Source organism: Haliaeetus leucocephalus, unplaced genomic scaffold, assembly GCF_000737465.1.
Source record: "Haliaeetus leucocephalus isolate CR32 unplaced genomic scaffold, Haliaeetus_leucocephalus-4.0 Scaffold110, whole genome shotgun sequence".
In the NCBI taxonomy this organism is placed as follows: domain Eukaryota; kingdom Metazoa; phylum Chordata; class Aves; order Accipitriformes; family Accipitridae; genus Haliaeetus; species Haliaeetus leucocephalus.
The window spans coordinates 1,941,095-1,958,129 of NW_010972546.1; the positions used below are offsets into that span (position 1 = coordinate 1,941,095).

Consider the following 17,035-nt stretch of genomic DNA (forward strand, 5'->3'; position numbering starts at 1 on the left):
GGGGGGGGGCGGGGGTGGCTGCCTGGGGGTGGCAGCTTCCTCCCACACCCAGCAGCACCACTTGGGCAAGAGCCGATTCCTAGAAAGCACCAGAGCCTGCCTGCGCCGGCACTGCCAAGCCGAGGGCGGATGCCCCGGGGAGCAACCCTGGCACCAGCACCATGCTGGGACCCACAGGCAGCTGGTGTGGGGGCCTCACCCCCACCCTGGCAGCGCAGACCATCCCTGCGCCATGCAGGGAGTGCCGGGAGGGCGAACACAGGTGTAATGAGCGCTCAGGGCTCTGCAGCAGCGAAGCCAACCCGGTCCTGGGGTTGGTGGCAGTGGTGGTGGGGTGGCTGGCCATCCCTTTTTTGCTGCTGCCGCAAGGCGAATCTGCCCCAGAGCTGCCCAGGTTGGTGCCTGGAGCCCTCCTGGAGCCGCCACGATGGGACGGGACTTCCAGCAGTGAGAAAGGCAAGGTGGATGGACAAACGATGTGCCCAAGTGAAGTTGGCACAGCCAGGAGACCTAAGCCTCTCCCCTCACCGCCATCCCCAGCCGGCCCACAGCCTCTCCCCACTCCCCCACAGGTGTTCGGCCACTGTGGGCTGGCCCTGTGCTCCTAGGCTTGCACCAGACCCATTTCCTCCCACTGGTCCCGTGGTTGCAGCCTGCGACTGCCGGCATCCCCGCACCGCGCTCAGCACAGCCACAGCGGAGACAGAGTCAAGCTCTGGTGGGTGCCAGGAGGTCCCTGTTCCTGCTTTCCCCCAATTTCCCAGCCCTGGATAGGGGCAGGCACGAGGTCGGAGCCCCACTACCACCCGCAGCCCCGTCCTGGACCATCACCATCATCCTGCTACGGGGAAGCTGCTGCCTACGCTTGTTTGGCTGCACACCCTGTCTGCAGCGGCTCCCAGGAGAGCAACCAGCGAGAGCAATCGCTCCTTCCTCCCCCGGCTTATCAGAGTTTACAGGAAACCCCTTCTCCTGCTCCAGCCCTTTCCTGGAAGGTGAAGCACTGGGCACCAATGCCGAGCGCGGTGCTGCCGGCGGCAAATATTGACAAAGCTAGGAAGGCCAAGAGCACCAGGTCCTGGTCTTTGCTCTGAGCTAACGGTAAAGAGCCGCCCCTGGGCGAGCAGGCACTGTCACCGGCCCAGGGCAGAGGTGCCCGGGCAGGTCGGTGCCAGCTCAGCACAGGACTCATGCCCGAGTCAGGCCCGGTGATGAGCAGCACCAGCCGTGGCACAGTGTGGGCACCAAGCCCTCCAGCAGGCCAGCCCTCGCCCTACTTACCCTTCTCCCCATGTCCCACCCCGGTGCGTGCGGCAGCTCCGCTAGCCGCTCCACCCAGCCCTGCGACCCGCTTTCTGTATGCCCTCGTACCCGGGGCCAGTGAGTGCCAGCCTGCTGCCAGCTCAGGGCCAAACTCACAGGAGGCAGCGGGATGGGGCAGGATGCTCAGTTGTGCGACGGCCAAAGACCAGCCATCACCCACCGCCACCCCACGCGCAACAAAGCTCCTCTGCTGACAGCATCAGGGTCTCTCTCTCTAGCAAAGCCCATCAGCAAAGAGCTGAGATCATCCCGGGGAGCACGCAGGGGTCAGGCAGGCCCTGAGTCACCATCCAGCTGCCTTTTCCCCGGCCAGCATTGACCCAAACCCTGTGGCACTGCTCCGGGGCCTCCCTGCACCGCCTCACCCCCTCCACCACCAAAGCACTTTCTTCAGAGCCCCCAAAACAGGGGCCGTGAACCCCGCTAATGCCGAGGGGGGCAGAAGTCACATCCCTGGGGCTCAGAGCTGAGGCACCCCAAGGGGAAGGCTGGTGCCTGGCTACCCCAGGCACTGCTTCCCCCTTTCTCATGAGTCAAGCAGAAAACATAAATGAAAGGAGCGGAGGCGAAGCTGTCCTGGCCCTGCCACCCCCTCAGGGTCGGGGTTTCGTGACAGTTACAGGCAGATTCACCGCCAAAGCAGCTGACTGGGTGCCAGGACAGCCCCGCGGAGGAGCCTCTCCCAGCACAAGGCTGGCGTGGTGCTGGCAAGGCTGCAGTTACTCACTGGCCGCTGGGTGCCGTGCTCAAAGCCGGGGACGCGGGGTGAACTCATGCTCACGTGGAGGAATTTCCAACAAGAATTTGCTTGCAGCTTACAGCGTGGCAGGAAAGCATCTCCGCTCCACCCAGCTGCACATCTGCAGTTGGCCGGCCGCAGGCACCCGCTCCCCAAGTGGAGCATCACAGGCAGCCCACCAGTCTCCTGGGCTTCTCTGGGGTCAGGGCAGGCAGGTTAGGGACAGAGCAAGTGTGATTTTCCTCCCCTGGCCAGTGCAGGTCTTAGCCACTTGCTCTCCCATCACACCCACCATCAAGCTTGCCCTGAGATGAGGGTTTTGGGAAGCCCCAGGGCCCTGGGCTGCAGTCAGGAAATGAAACAGAAATGAAGCAAAGCCTGGTTCTACAAAATGACTGAATTAATTATACAAAAAAAGCAGGGGGTTTGTATCAGTCTCTGAAAGCCCATCATGAGGCAGCAAGGGGATGTCTCTGGGAGGCCAAATGCAGAGGAAAGCAGCCCCCGGGCAGGGCCAGGCCGAGCCCGCGGTGACAGAGAGCTTGTCCCAGCATCCAGGTTCTCATGGATTTCCCAGCAGCTGGCTGGCAGCCCTCTCCTGCACAGCAGAAGGGAGGTGCCACACTCACAGCGCAGCGATGGCCTTGGCAGCAACACGACGGCCCAGGGGCAGGCTGAGATCCGTGATGGCCAGGACAATTTTGGGACTGGACATGGTGGACACTTTCACCAGCTCCGAAACCTACCCGGAGAGAGAAGAAACACAGCTGACTCACGACAGCGCTGGAGACATGAGAGCCGGACAGCAGGACTCCCCCGGAGGTGCCTGTCTTCCCCATGAGACCAGCGTCACAGAGCACCCTGCAGCCACGGAGAAGGATGTCACAGCCATGGGACTCACCATGGTGAAGGGCATGAACTGGAGGATGCTGCCGCGGCTGCCCTGCTCCAGGCAGTCCACGCACTCCTCCATGAACCACTGGACAAACTGGGTGTGGGTGCCAGCCGTCTTGGCCCCCAGGATGGAAGAGATAAGCAGGAAGAGGTTTGCTGTGGAGACAGGGAAACATCAAAAGCCACGCCAGTTCAGGGAGGCTGGGGGTGGTCCAAGCCTCCTGCAAAGGGGACAGGTCCCCACCAGTGTCGGAATGGCTGGATCCAACCTCATGGCCAGGCCTCACCACTGGGTACCCCCACTGGAATCCAGCCCCACCATTACCTAGCACCCTGTTCAGCGGGTCCCTCATGCTGACGGTGTGAAGCTGGGAGGCAGAGAGCGAGCTGCTCATCGAGCGATCTGTTGGGGAGGAGAACACACATCAGGCTGGGAGGAGGCTGGAACAGCCTCTTGGCCCCCTGGCCAGCTCTGGCCATTCGAGCTCAGCCAGCCCTTGGCCTCGAGGAGGGGCTTTGCCATGAGCCACCCCATTGAGTGGGAGAGGTTTGGACCACGGTCCTTGGCACCCTCCATACCCAAATGAGCACAGACTTTGCTGCTCAGGCACACCAGAGACACACAGCAGGCATACAGTCTCTGCCTCAGTCACCATCCCTCTCTGCCAGAGTGCAGGCAGCCCTGACAGGCAGCTCAGGCCCACACATGCCCCAGGCATGACAAAGCACAGCAGCCCGGGGAGGTCTCCGCATGCTGCCGTTGCTGCTCTTGGAGTGTGACACTTCGCTCTTGCACAAGCCAGATTTATTCCGAGTCTGACAAAGTTTAATGACCTCTCCAAAGGGTAAGCATGAGTGAGACCGTGAGTGCGCATCCCTGCTACTCCCTGTTCGGTTTTAATTGCAGCAGTGACTCGTCCCTGACGCTCCGCGAGGGCACGAGCAATGTAATGCAATGTCACGATCAGGAGAGAAGAATAGCGCTCTGCCAAGGCGAAGCGACACACATGCTACACATCCTGTGCACGCTGCCTGCAGCACAGCCGGCTGGGAGGAGCGAGCCAGATGTTCAACAGCTGCACAGCAGCACTCAAATCTCACTCTCAGGGTACAATTTAGTTACCAGAGCTGAGGCATGTCCAACAGACTAGCAGCAAATCTTGGGACAGACCAAGGGGATTTATCTGACCCAAACTGTGAAGCGCTGCTGGGTGCTCCTGCTGGAGAGGAACTGGGCCATCTCCGGTCCAACTGGACAGGAATCCCCTGGGAATGCTCTTGTGCAGACCCCATAGTACACAGCTACTGTCAAAATCAGCAGGAACCACCTTGTGCCACTCTGAGGATGCTCACCAAAAAAGAAAGCCCTCCCACACTTTTCTCATGGAATCACATGAGTTACATGGCTGCTGCAGGAAGCAGCATTTCCACATCACTGCAGCAAACAGCCCAAAAAAGTCCTGAATGTCACTGGAAAGAGATGGAACTGCCTCAGAAGTTAAAAAAAGATAGTGAAATAAAGGGAAAACCCCATATTTCAACAGTAATGAAACCAACAAAAACCACAGGTTGATGGATGTGTTGAGAACTAATAAAGAGTAGCTTAGGATAAGAGCGTGAGGAGAAACAATGACCAAAGAACATCCTGACTCACTGTCCAGGAGTCCAGACAACATACGTGGGAGCCATGACAGCACCCTGTCATGCCAGGACGGCACGGACACCCCCCAGCATGTCCTGCTGGAGCTGTTGCAACCCGCGGCACTGCGCTGCGGGGACACAGAGACGTGACTGTAGGGACTCATCAGCTCCTCTTGCTGCCTTGTTAACAACAGTGGAATTTCAAGATTTAGCCACAGACATCAGGAACGTCACCTCCTGCCACTGTTGCTGCAGCACATCAGCTCTTCAGTCCCACGCAGACTGGCTGGGGGTGACAAGGCTCTAACAAAACCTCCCTGAGCCCCTCGTGTGTGATGCACTGGGTTGGGTGGCAACGTCACGGAGGGAACGTGTAACCTCATCGCCTTTCCTAAGCTGTTCTGATCAGATAAATAAAGAGCTTGATCTTTTCTAAGTGCCAAAGCTCCAGGGTAATTCCACAAAACACACTCGAGCGTTCTAAATCTTCACCTGGTCAGCTCGGGAAGAGAAGTGGTTTTGTGCTAATACATATTTCACACCCAGAAATGAGCAGTGAGGCAGGACCATGCCTTCCCCAGGAGCCACCCTCCCCACCTGCACTTACTGGGGCTGGAGAGGATGTTGGCGTCCTCCTCATTGGAGCTCAGCAGGCGCATGAGCTTGGAGGGCTGTGTGTCATCCAGTGGGAACAGGCTGGTGTAATCCTGGGGGGGCAGAGGGGGTTCAGCCTCACCAGCCTCTCTCCGTGGGGGGATCCTGGCCACCCTTCCTGGTGCTGATGACCCACCCCGCGCTCTGCACAGCCCCATAGCCCAGGACTATGATCTCTGTTCACCCAGGGCATCTCAGCCTGGGCCAACCACATACCGACCATCTCATTACAGCCCCCCGTCCCCAGAAAAGAGAAGGGAAAACCCCATATTTTAAGGTCAAAGGACCTCAGACAGCCCAGAGAACCTGAGCAGGGAGTCTGGTCTCAGCTACCAACTCCTCCTTCCACTATCACCTCCCACAGACGCTGCCTGCTCTTGCGCACAGAGAGCCTCCAAACAAACCCTGCTCCACATCAGACACACCTCAATATCCTCCCGGTGCCTCTTCTTCTGCCTGGCGGATGCCTGGCCCTTGTTGTGGGAGGAGTAGGAGCTCAGGGCACACCAGACAGAGAGCCTGGGGACAAAGCAGGGACACTGCGAGGTACTGCCAGCCCACCTGAGTGACAGTGCACGAGCAAGGGAAGACAGCAGAGCCCACAGCACGCGCTGGGACAGGACATAACCAATCCCTCCTCAGTGAGAGGCAGCAGGGAATGGGGCCAAGGACACCAGCATATCTGCTCCTGTCGGCACTGTGCCAGGGTCAGAGTAGGAACCAGGCAGCTGGGACCCCCGTCCCAGCACAGAGTATCTCCCCATCTCCACTAACAGACCCATCCGCCCCCAAGGAGATGGTGCCCGTGGGTCTTACTTGGCCAGGGCCTTTCCCGGCGGGTCCATGAGTGTGTGCCACTTGGAGGAGTCCGTGAGCAGGTTGGGCAGAATGTGGCCCAGCAGGGTCAGTGTCAGCTGCTGCATGTCCAGGCAGAAGATGGCATAGAGCAGCTCCACAGCTCGCAGCGTGTGCTCCTTCCGCGTCTCCTTCAGCAGCTCCTGTGAGGTGGAGGGCAGGGCTGAGGTAGGCATGGGCACGGCTGGGCCTGCCCCGCTCACCTCCAGCGCCCGGGACTGTCACAGCAGCTGGCCCAGCCACAACCAAGACTCCTGGGCACTAAGAGCACAGGCTAGACCCAGAAGTCCTGGGCTCGACACCCAGCCATGACACCGGGGGTCACAGCCACCTCCCTGCTCCACCCCGTACCTTGACCAGGTTGTTGCAGAACCAGTAGACGCCCCCCATGTGCAGCAGGGTGTCGAAGATGTGGATGGAGCGGCTGTCGACCCAGCCCTTCTCCAGCACCTTGGTGAACACGCTCGTCAGCACCTCCTTGATGGGCTTCTTGGGGGGCAGCAGGTTCCAGTAGGGTATGGTGTCCATGCCCGTGGAGGGGAACTTGATCTGCGTGGCTGTCTGCTGCAGGACGTCCGCACACATGTGCTCCAGGATGGAGCTCATGATCACCACGCTGTGGTGGAGAGACACAGGGTCACGCAGGCCCTGGGAAGTGGGAAGTGGAAGGCAGGAGACGGCACAGTGCCTGGTGCACTGGAGCTCACCGCTCATTGTAGAACTGCAGCGTGTTCTCGCCGTGCAGGGGGGTGGCCAGCTGCCGGATCATCTGCAGGGACTTCTCTCGCTCATCCAAGCCCAGCATGCGGACATGGGCCACCAGCCAGGCCACTGCACATACTGCCATGCTGCACACCTTCCCCTTGATGTTGTCTGTGATTTTCTAGGAGAGAAATTGGGAGCGAAGGTGGATGAGCACAGATGTGTGGATGCACAGGCTTTACCTCTTCATCGCCTCCCAGGGCTGTGGGCCCCAACTGAAGGGTCCAAGCCCTTCTCCCCTCCACGGGGTGAACCTACCCCTGCCAGCCCCACTGCCACCAACAGGGCGGTTGGGGGCAGCATCAAGGGGCTGGAGCCAAGTCAGTTCCCTACCCAAGTCATGAAGGAGCCAGCAAGCTCTGCAGTGGCTGCAAGAGCATTCAGGGCAGAAGGACAGGGGACCCCTGCCCTGCTCAAGCCTTAGCCCCTCCTCAGGACACAGCATAGCGCCGGTGCCCCTGCTCTGCCCCACACCATCCCCCTGCCAGGCCCACCTGGATCGACTCAAAAGTGAGGACGCTATTCTCCCAGGCGTTGAGGATCTCCAGGATGGCGGCTGAGATGCTCAGACATGCCTCATGCCACTTCATCTGCCTGCCAGGGAAGAGAGAGGCAGGGGAGGTTCAGGCACATGGTCAGAGTGGCCACGGGGCCAGGGAAAATGGGGTGGGTGCTTCCACCCTGGTCTACCCTGGCCTGGCAGGGTGGGCGTGCAGGTTGAGCTCTTACACCAGCTTCATCTCGGAGGAGTTGTTGAGGAGGGCGACCAGGGACTCCACCTTGGTGGAGTCGGGGCGGAAGCAGGGGTGGTCAGGGTTGAGAATCTTCCCCTCCTCCGGCATGCAGGTCAGCATCCAGGTCTCGAAGAAGGGCACCTCGCCTGCCGGGCTCAACTCCGACAGGATCACCTGGAAGGGAACCGACACAGAGTCTGCCACGCGGTCTGCATTCTGCAGGGATCCTGCTGGGGACCCCCACCCTGGGGGGGACTCCTGCCCTGGGGAGCTCATGGCCAGGGGAACAGCGCCGCCCTGTGGCAGGCACTGGTCAGCTCCCAGTAAGGCACTGGTTTCCAGCCTGTGGGCTGTGGTCTTCCCCCCTCTACCAGAGGACTTCCCCGGGGGACCGCGGCCCATCTCCACGCAGCGTTCCAACGGCTTCCCTCGGGAAGGTGCCAGGACAGGACCAGTCCCGAGGGGCTGCGAGCATGGCTGGGGCGGGTCACCATGTCCTGCCCAGAAAGGGCCACTGGTCCCCCCGCCCACCGAGCTGGGCTCAGGGTCCCCAGCGCTGGGGCCGGCTGGCCCACGGCTCCACAGGGTCGGGGCACACAGCCCAGCTGGCAGCCAGCTGGGAGGGCTCCCGGGGGGGGACACGAGCTGGGAATCCCATACGCTGCTTCCTCCCTTCAGCCCACCATCACCCAAGGGACACTATTTTTGTCAAAAAAGTTTTGCACATCTGTTCAGCAGCAGCTGGTCAGGAAAGTCGCTCTGGGCCGGACTAGGGGAATGAGACCTCATCAGACAGCCCCGGGCACGTCCGCTCCAAGCTGCCTCCAGCCAGGACTCCCCCTCCCCGCTCCCCAGGGCCGGCCAGGCAGGATCCCTCCCGCTCGCCTTTTGCTCCCTCTCCATGTTCCCGGTGTTCCGGTATCATTTTGCCTCCCAACACACACAGATGTCGAAACCTGGAAAATTTTCATGCAACCAAATTGCTGTTTCCTGAGTGGGGCTGCAAGTTCCTCCTCTCATAGGGGAGGGCTGATGCTCAGCCTGGCTGCATGCCCCCCCCCAGCCAGCGCCAAACCAGAGGGGCAACGATGGGAAAAGCCCAGTGAGATCAGAGCCAGTCCGGAGAGGGTGCGGAGGTGGCGTTCCCACCGATACCACGGTACCATTAAAGGCAACACAACCAAAGCCCTCAGGAAGGCTGCAGCCACCCCTGCTCCATTGCCTGGCACCGACAGACCCTGCAGGGACAGATTTCTACCTGCACCAGGTGAAAGGCACTGGGTGCTTTACCCCACGCAGCAGGGCAGCTGCGGGGACGGTGGCGGTGGCAGGCTGGCCGCTAGAGGAGGCTGGCAGGCTGCAGCACACCGGCTGCGCTTGCAAGGTCAGAGCCCCAGCCCCTCAGAGGACGCTTACCTCCGAGCCGTAGGTCTGGGCCACATGGCACAGCATGAGGAAAGAGATGTCGAAGAGCAGGGCACGAACCGGGGCTGATTTGGCTGAGGGAGCAGAAACAAAGACCTTGGTGATCTCCAGCCTTGGCACAAGGAGGGAGGCAGGAGCCCTGTGAGCTCGGGGGCCGGGACCCTGCTTCCTCCAAGCTGCTTTTTTAACCCCCAAGTGCTTGTGTGCAAACGAGGGCTCCAGGGGATGTGCCAAGTGGCTCCCTCCACCCCGTCTGCCCCTGCTTGAGTCCCCAGAGCGGCTTTGGCCTCCCCTTTGACAGCCCCAGCCCACCCCCAGGCTCCCACCACGCCATGGAAGGTCAGAGCACTCAGCAAATTTCATCACACGCAAATGCAGTCAGAGTCCTTATCTCAGGCTCTGTGCTGACACATCACCCCTTCCAGGGAGGGAACCGGGACAGGGCCGGCCCCAAGGGGCCCTGCGGGCTGGGCTGGGGAGAAGGAGCTCTTCCCCTGCAAGCAGGGAACACCCCACATTTGGGATGGACATGCATGTGCCACGCGTGAGGGCAGCGGGTCCCCGGGAGCCCAGTTCCCTGCTGGCACCCAGCCACGTGCCCCTGTGCCGGGCTCCCTGCCAGCAGCCCCCAGCCGGGCCCAGCACAGCTCGGCTCGCTCTGGCGCCACAGCCAGTCCCAGCTTAATCCAGCCAGGCCCCACAGCGTCCCAGCACGTGGCGGCGGGGGGAGCGCAGCTCGAACCACCCCACACACGGATGCGCACGCACTTACAGCCTTCTCCAGTGATGTGCTTCGTGAATTCATTCAGCCTAGAGGGGGCAGAGAGAGCCGCAGTGAAGCATTACCATCGCATGAAACAGGCCTCTTCCCATCCCCAAGACAGGCGGGGGGCTGCCCCTGCCTGCAGACCCCTTCCCGCACCCCATCCCAGCACCCAGCTCTGTGTGCTGCATGGAGGAATAGGGTGGGCAGGGACTGAAGCGGAGCCCAGCTCCGTAGACACCCTCTGGCACAGCAGGGACAAGCCGCCTCCTCCCTTTGCCTCTGCTCCCCTGCAGCAAAACAGGTCCAGCAACGCTGCTTTTCCCCACACCCACTCGGCCCAGCATTTGAGTGCGTCCTCTCACCAGAGCCGGCTCTGCCCGGCTGCGTGGGGATTTCTAAGCACAGCCCTCTCCATACCGCAGCGGCACGAACCCCCAAACAGAGCGAGCACAGCAGGGCCATGCACCCCGCCGGGCTGGCGTGGTTCAAGCTGCCTCAGGCCTCCCTGCTCGAGGAAGCCCGTCACACAGCCCCACGCGTGCTGGTGCATCTGCTTTAACCAGGACACAGGCATCTGGGGACCGAAGGTGCACACACAGCAAGCGCCCTGGATCCAAGGCTGTGCCAGTGCTTTCAGTTCTCTTAATACCCTTAAACCAAACCGACTTTGATTCTCTGTCCTGTTCACGCAGAAGCAAAGGAGATGGGGTGCTGTAGGGTGCAGTCTCCCTGAGATCCCAACCCTCCCCAGGGCTCTGCTGGATCCAGTGCTGCACAGACACTGGGCCAGAGGCACATCCAGCCCTGTCTGGGGGAGAGCTTGAGGGGGCTGCCCGCTCACCCCAGTCCCACTGTTCACCAGGGACAGTGTCATCCAGGTGGACACTCACTTGATGAACTTCCGAGCAAAGGATTTCAGCTTGCCGGTCGCTGCTGCTGCTGCCAGCAGTAAGTCCAGGCTCTTCCCAGACAGCATGTGACCCAAGACCCCCAGCAAACCCTCGGGGGACTTGGAGTGATCCGCATCCATGGTCTACAAAAAAAATACAGGAAAGAGAAGTCACGGGGAATGTGTGCTACAGAGCAGCAGTAAAACTCCGGCTGTGGGAGCAAAATTGACTGGCTGCCAGAGCTGTCCCGTGAGGCCTCGATGAGCAGAGACCCACAGGGCTCGGCAGGGTGGGGATGGAGCCCTCTGTGCCCCAGGCACCATAGGGCACAGTGCAGGGGAGAGCTGCAGCAGACTGGGGCAGCACAACCAGCAGCAAAACCTCCTCTCGCACTTAGCAGCAGCGAGGCAACCAGAGTGACGCAGGGACAGGGACTTGGGGACAGTGGGGGGAGGATGACCGATGGGGGAGGGGGGGGAGTCCCCAGGGAACAGAGGAGATGCAGGCAGGGAAGCGGCTAGGAGCAGGACAGGCAGAGCTGGCTGGGCTCAGGCTGCTGGCACTGACAACAATGTGCTGTCTGACGGCTCCTCTGGCTTTCCTGGGAAGGAGGAGGGGAAGTCCTGGTCTCCACGGCAGAGCGGCAAGGCTGGGAGTGATTCCTTCATTCCTCCACCCCAGTGCAGGGGGAGATCAGGCACCTCCCAACCACCCCGGCTGCCTGGTGAGACCAGTGCTGCTGGAAACAGGCTCTGGAGCCGAGACCAGCCTGCCCAGCATGGATGCAGGAGGGGACTCACCTTCAGGATGTTGGTGACAGTCGGCTCGGCCCTCAGGATGAGCCCCGGGTTTGGCTGGATGTTGGCATTCTCTGCTGATTTCAAGCGTGGAGCGTGTTCTCTGTCCGCCGTCCTGGGGGATCCGCAAAGAAAAGCCAGTGAGCAGGAATTCATCACCCTGCCTCACTCCTCCCCACGCTCAGCCACCTCCCACCGACCTCCACCATCAGCACCCCTGAGGGAAGGCCACCACCTCAGGCCACGACCAGCTGCCACTCTGAGAGGACTTTGACTGTACTCAGCCTGTCACTGAAAGCAAAGCCTCGTCCCTCCAGGCCACAGTGTCCCAGCTACAGTACAGCCAGCGGCATCACAGCTGGTCCTTTATGCTCCCCCCTCAAGAAGGACAGCAAGAAAAGGTGCTCCAACCCCACTTGGTTATCCAGACTTTTGAGGGGCCTGTACCGTTTGGCAACCAGGTTGGTCATGTTGGCCTCCGAAAGCAGCCCTTGCTTGCTGCACTCCTGCAGGAGTAGACTCGTGCAGTCGCAGCTGGAAGAGAGAGGAGAGCGCTAGCCTGAGGGACAGCATTCCCGCTGCCCCAGGCAGAGCCACAGGGCAGGGGGACTCCTGGGTTGCCCTCTTGGCCCTACTCCCACCCCTCTGAGGATGCTGCAGGGCCAAAAGCAGCTCCAGATATCACACAGCATCACTAACACGTGAATCAGCTGCCAGACACTCACTGCCTTGCTCATTTGGCAGCTTCAGGTCCCCAGGAAGAAGGAATTGGATCAGGAACTAAAAAAGCCTTGCCAGGAGCTGCCCCAGCACCCCGTATCACAGCTCCCAACAGAGAGGACAGGTTGATTGTGGCATGGACTGGCCACAGGCTCATAATGCTGCAGGTCAGCCCCGGACATGGTGAGCACTCACTTGCATCGCTGATCTGCTTTGTCAAGCAGAGGCGTCAGCTTCAGCAGGAATTCGAAGGCACAGTTCACGTCCTCAGTGAAGTCCTGCCATGCACAAAGCCAAGCACTCAGCTCGGAGCGCTGCTGACACAAGCCCACCTTCCCCTCCCATGCCACCTTGTGCGTTAGAGGAAGCGTTTTGGGACATAGACCGTTTCCTACTACAGCTCCCCCCACGCAGCTCTGGCCAGGCACCAGCACCATCACGACAAACACAGCTCACTTGGGCACACAATGACAGCCCTCAACTCACCTTCTCCCCTTGGGGATACTTCTTGAGTTTAACCAGGACCTGGGGGATCTGAAAGACACAGGGCATGGATGTGACCGATCAAGGCAGACCCCATTGCACAGTCAGGACCTCCCAGCCACACAGGCAGCAGGGGCCCATGCGAAACACGCCTGCAAGCAGCTGCTTTCCCAGCCCAGGGACAGGAGCCATCTCTGGAGCAGCCTGTGCACCCAGGGGACTTTGTGCCCCTGTGTCCCCTCTGCAGGGCCCTTCTACCATCACAGGGAGCCACAGGGCGCCACAGGGCATGGCCACCTCTTGACAGCCAGGCAGGGAACTAAGGCTGCAAAGAAGCCCAGCACAGGCCAGAGCATGCATCAGGCCTGAAATCAGACGCAGATCCCTTTTGTCTGGTACAAAGAAGGGAGGTGAAGCAGACTGCTCCAGGGCTGCCCACCGCTGAGCTGTGGGAGCGTAAGCCCCAAGGCTGCTGTAGCATCCTTCAAAGGCCACAATTTCCCCCAGGGAAACATCTCAGGAAAGCCACTCTGCAAAACAAAGTGGTGCTGGGCTGAAAAGTGGCCCTGGACAGCAAAGCTGATGCTCAGTGGGTTGCAGGAGGGCTGCCGCAGGCTCAGCCAGGGCGTGGGAGGACCTCGAGGGGCACGCTGCAGGAGAGGAGAGCTAATTGCTCTGCCAGGGTTCAGCACTCAGCAGGGGAAAAGGCAGCAGCAGGCTCAGAGTTCGGAGCACTGCGCTCACAGCGGGGCTGGGCCATACCTTCAGGAAGGTGAAGGCTGTCCACTTCAGCTCCTCTGTGCCCTCCGGGGACTCGATGAGGCCCACAAAACAGGCCTTCCAGATCTCCAGCACGAAGAGCGGGGAGGGGATGCGCTGCAGGGCACACAGACAAAACCCTCCAGTGCTGGAAAGGCAATAAAGCACCTCCCCCAACCTCAGCCCAACCCTGAACCCCCTGCAAAGGTGTTGATGGGCTCACGCTGCTCCCTGCAGCTGCGCCCATACCCTTGGACCAGGATCAGCACAGGGAGGTACACAGCACAGAGCTGCAGCGAGGCCCTGGTCCCACAGCCCCAGGCCACCCTGAGCAGGAGAACAAGATGCCACTTCTGTACCTGCATCCTCTTCACCATCATCAGCTGCTCTACCAGCGGCTGGGTCTCTCCCGTGAGGTTCATGGTGCCCTCCAGCAGCACCACAGCATGCACAGTGGGGAAGCCAGTCTTGTTCAGCTGCTCGGAGTGGACCGAGAGCATGGTGGGGATACTGGGTGGGAGACAACAGCACAGGGTCACTGGAGCCTTGCAGGGACGTATCCTTGCTCCTCCTGTCCCATCCTCCTTTCCCGGCCAAGCCCTTCACCTTTGCTGTCCTGCATCTCTCTGGTGCATGACAGCCTGTAGCTCCTGTGCCCTGCAGAGGAGCCCCTGGGCACAGCCAAACCCCCATGCCACAGCCTGGGCCCTGGGAGCAGCTCCAAGGGAATCCAGAGCAGGGACGGCAGCTCTGGTGTGGCCAGAGCAGCTGAGAGATGGCAAGGGTCCCCAGGGTCACCAGAGGAGCAACCCCTGGGTAAGACTCCTTCACAGCAAGTCATCACTAGCCCTGTCCCCTCTCCTACACCAGGGCCTCTCACCAGCCCCAGCCCACTGCTGGTGCAGGGGTCCATGCTGGGAAGGGACAGGAGAGCAGGGAGCAAGCTTGGAGGGAGGCAGGAGGCTCTCAGCCCCAAGAGCAGGACTTAGATCCATTTTACCCTGAGCCCGTGGAGACAGCAACACAAAGCTACCTCTTGATGAGGGAGACACAGTCGTCAGCCTGGCTTCGCAGCGGGGAGTTGCTGAGGCTGTTCAGGTTCTCCCCCAGCTTGATGAGGGACTGCTCCACAGTGCTCCAGGAGGCTGGGGAAGGAAGGCAGGCGTTCAGTGGTGGGGACAGTGACATGCTGAGAAGCTTGGCTGGCTCCAAGGCCCATGGCAGCACAGAGGGCCTGCCAAGGCTGGGGGTCCCTGCCAGGCCCCACGGTGAGCACAATTTGGTGCACCTCTGCGAACCCAAGCCGAGGGCCTGTGTGCCACCCAGCAGCTCCTGCTTCAGGCTCAGCCTGGCACGGCCTCTTGGCCAGATGCAGGCACCAACCGAAGGTGCAGGGCTGTGCCAGGCACACTGGCGGAGCACAGGGCCCGCCACGCGCCCAGGAACAGCTCACGCAGCCTTCACATTAATTCTGCTCTTCTTCCAAGGGCAGCATGGAGGGGAGGGGGCAGAGGGTGGCACGGAGCCAGGGAGGAGACAGTTACAGCAACAGGGCTGGAAGACGGATGGGCTTGGAGCTGCAGGGACAATGCGGCAGGAGCCAGGCAGGGGGAAGGGAGAGGTGGCAATGACATCTCCCCAGGGCCAGCAGCGACTAGGAGGAAGCCCTGGCAGCAGCCACAGGCAGAGCATGCCACAGGGCAGGGCAGGGGCAGCAACATACACGTCTCCTCCAGCTTGGCGATGTGGATCAGGGCGCGGTTCTTGGTGCTGCTGAGCATCTTCTCCAGCCGCTCCAGACACATCTTCAGCTGGCTCTCAGCTGCTGCCTGCTCCAGCGTCTCCTTCACCTTCTCGGTGTAGAAGGCCGCGCAGCGCAGGAGCCAGTTGAGGGCACTCATCAGCGCCCGGCAGAGGCCAATGCACTCCTCTGCTTTGCCGTGGCAGCTGGGAAGGGGAGAGAAACAGGACCGTGCTCACCGTGGGCTGGCGTTCTGCCCCCAGGGAAACTGAGGCACAGAAACAGGGTGGGCTGCGGAATCCAAACCCACGTCCTGTGCTCCCAGCCTAGCCTGCTCGCTGGCTCCCAGCTCCTCTGCCACAGATCCCAACCTGCTCAGCCTGTGAGCATCCCTGCTGTGCCAGGGGAAATAAAGTCTCCCCAGTGCAGCCTCCTCTCTGGCCACTCTACTACAAGGAAAGTTTCCAAGCCTCTAATCAAATTATCTTGCTAAGAGAAGCTCAGCATTGATCAATGTGCTGCGAGAGGTGAACGCTTTCCCCTCCTGATGCACAAATCATTGGGGCCAGAAGTTTTGATCAAATTAAGCAGAGGATCAGATTAGGCAGGGACTGGATTAAGTGGCCAGCTCTGCAGTTGGCCAGCAACAGCTCCTTGTCAACATCTGTGACTGATGCATATTCATTGCTGCTGCTTCATTTCATGTAATTGAAGAGCTGCTACCTTCAGCCTTCCTCCTCCTCCCACTGCCCCCCACCGCATGCTTTCTGCTCTGGCCTCCCAGAAGAGGCTGTCAGGGGTTAACAGGAAGATTTCTGAGCTTTCTAAAAAAGTTTTTGTGGCCTGAATTGTCTGGACTCCCCTGGGTCCTGCAACACCAGCGGAAGAGCACGAAGCAAAACAAGGCAGCTGCCTGGAGCGTCTAGGGCAGCACAGGCAGGACTGTGAGCACTGGCAGACAGGGACACGTGAACAGGGTCCTGGGAAGCTGCAGAGGCCACACGAGAGAAAGGAAATGCTCTGAGGGGACAGATGCCCTCAGGCCAGAGGGCTTACGCCCACCCCCATCTACCTGACCTGTGCAGGAATATCATAGCAGAGACATTTATCCCAGAATACATGGGTTTCTTGCAGCTTCCCACAAAGCTGGTGGGGTTTTGGACTCCCTCTGCTCTCCCCATGCTGGGACTCGCATGGCAGCCCAGCCCAGGGCAGCCAGAGGGGGACAGCAATTCGGGAACAGACACAGAGCTGGAGGGGGAACCTGGCTCTCTCTGCCAGGGTGAGTACCCCGGGCTCAGCCAGGCCGTACCGGCTCCCATTACTGCCCATAGTACAGCCTGGGGCTGAGGTGGCAGGGCTAGAAGGGCCACACCATACCTGAGGCGGTCACAGAACATGTCCATGATCTCCAAGAGTGACTGGACACACAGGTCCCGGGAGAAGTCATCAAACTAGAGCAGGGGAAGAAGGAGGGATTTCAGATGGGGGCTGCCAAGCTCCAGCAGCTCTGAAAACAAACTCAACCCCTTCCTTCAGGAGCTGGGCCGGGCACTGCTGGCCACAGGATGCTCGCCCTGGCAGCTGCCCAGCAGCCACTCAAATGAGAACTAGGTCAGGGCTGTCCAACGGCTGGGTCATGCCCTCCCGGGGTTGCGGGAGGCAACCGGGCCACGGCAGCGGGGACGAGGCTGGGTTTTCTCGGCAGCCTCCCCGAGACGGCAGCGGGGGCCTGAGCTCCGCTCCCCGCCGGCTGCTTTGACGCGGCGGTGGCTCAGCGCCAGCCCGCGTGCCCACCCCCGGCTCGGCGGGGGGGGGGGCGCGCACCAACAGGCCCGGGGGGCGCCGGGGG

General features: G+C 60.8%; 1 protein-coding gene across 3 annotated transcripts in view; it reads right to left on the reverse strand.

Moving 5' to 3' along the window:
* Positions 1-2,614: 2,614 nt before the first annotated feature.
* The window catches only part of MED24 (mediator complex subunit 24), a 19,026-nt gene continuing 4,605 nt past the window's right edge, over positions 2,615-17,035 (reverse strand). The window contains exons 5-26 of one of the 3 annotated variants that reach the window (XM_010585560.1): positions 16,564-16,637; positions 15,166-15,389; positions 14,476-14,587; positions 13,802-13,952; positions 13,446-13,559; positions 12,687-12,734; positions 12,396-12,478; positions 11,928-12,014; positions 11,484-11,595; positions 10,684-10,826; positions 9,800-9,837; positions 9,019-9,101; positions 7,598-7,776; positions 7,363-7,462; positions 6,814-6,989; positions 6,458-6,722; positions 6,068-6,249; positions 5,677-5,770; positions 5,205-5,304; positions 3,282-3,359; positions 2,964-3,112; positions 2,615-2,804 (exon numbers count right to left, since the gene is read on the reverse strand). In XM_010585560.1, coding sequence (XP_010583862.1) covers positions 2,688-2,804; positions 2,964-3,112; positions 3,282-3,359; positions 5,205-5,304; positions 5,677-5,770; positions 6,068-6,249; positions 6,458-6,722; positions 6,814-6,989; positions 7,363-7,462; positions 7,598-7,776; positions 9,019-9,101; positions 9,800-9,837; positions 10,684-10,826; positions 11,484-11,595; positions 11,928-12,014; positions 12,396-12,478; positions 12,687-12,734; positions 13,446-13,559; positions 13,802-13,952; positions 14,476-14,587; positions 15,166-15,389; positions 16,564-16,637 — 2,709 coding nt within the window. In that variant the 3' untranslated portion in view covers positions 2,615-2,687. Of the gene's footprint in view, positions 2,805-2,963; positions 3,113-3,279; positions 3,360-5,204; positions 5,305-5,674; positions 5,771-6,067; positions 6,250-6,457; positions 6,723-6,813; positions 6,990-7,362; positions 7,463-7,597; positions 7,777-9,018; positions 9,102-9,799; positions 9,838-10,683; positions 10,827-11,483; positions 11,596-11,927; positions 12,015-12,395; positions 12,479-12,686; positions 12,735-13,445; positions 13,560-13,801; positions 13,953-14,475; positions 14,588-15,165; positions 15,390-16,563; positions 16,638-17,035 lie in introns of those variants that run through there. The other 2 variants (XM_010585561.1, XM_010585562.1) reach the window with 2 other exon arrangements.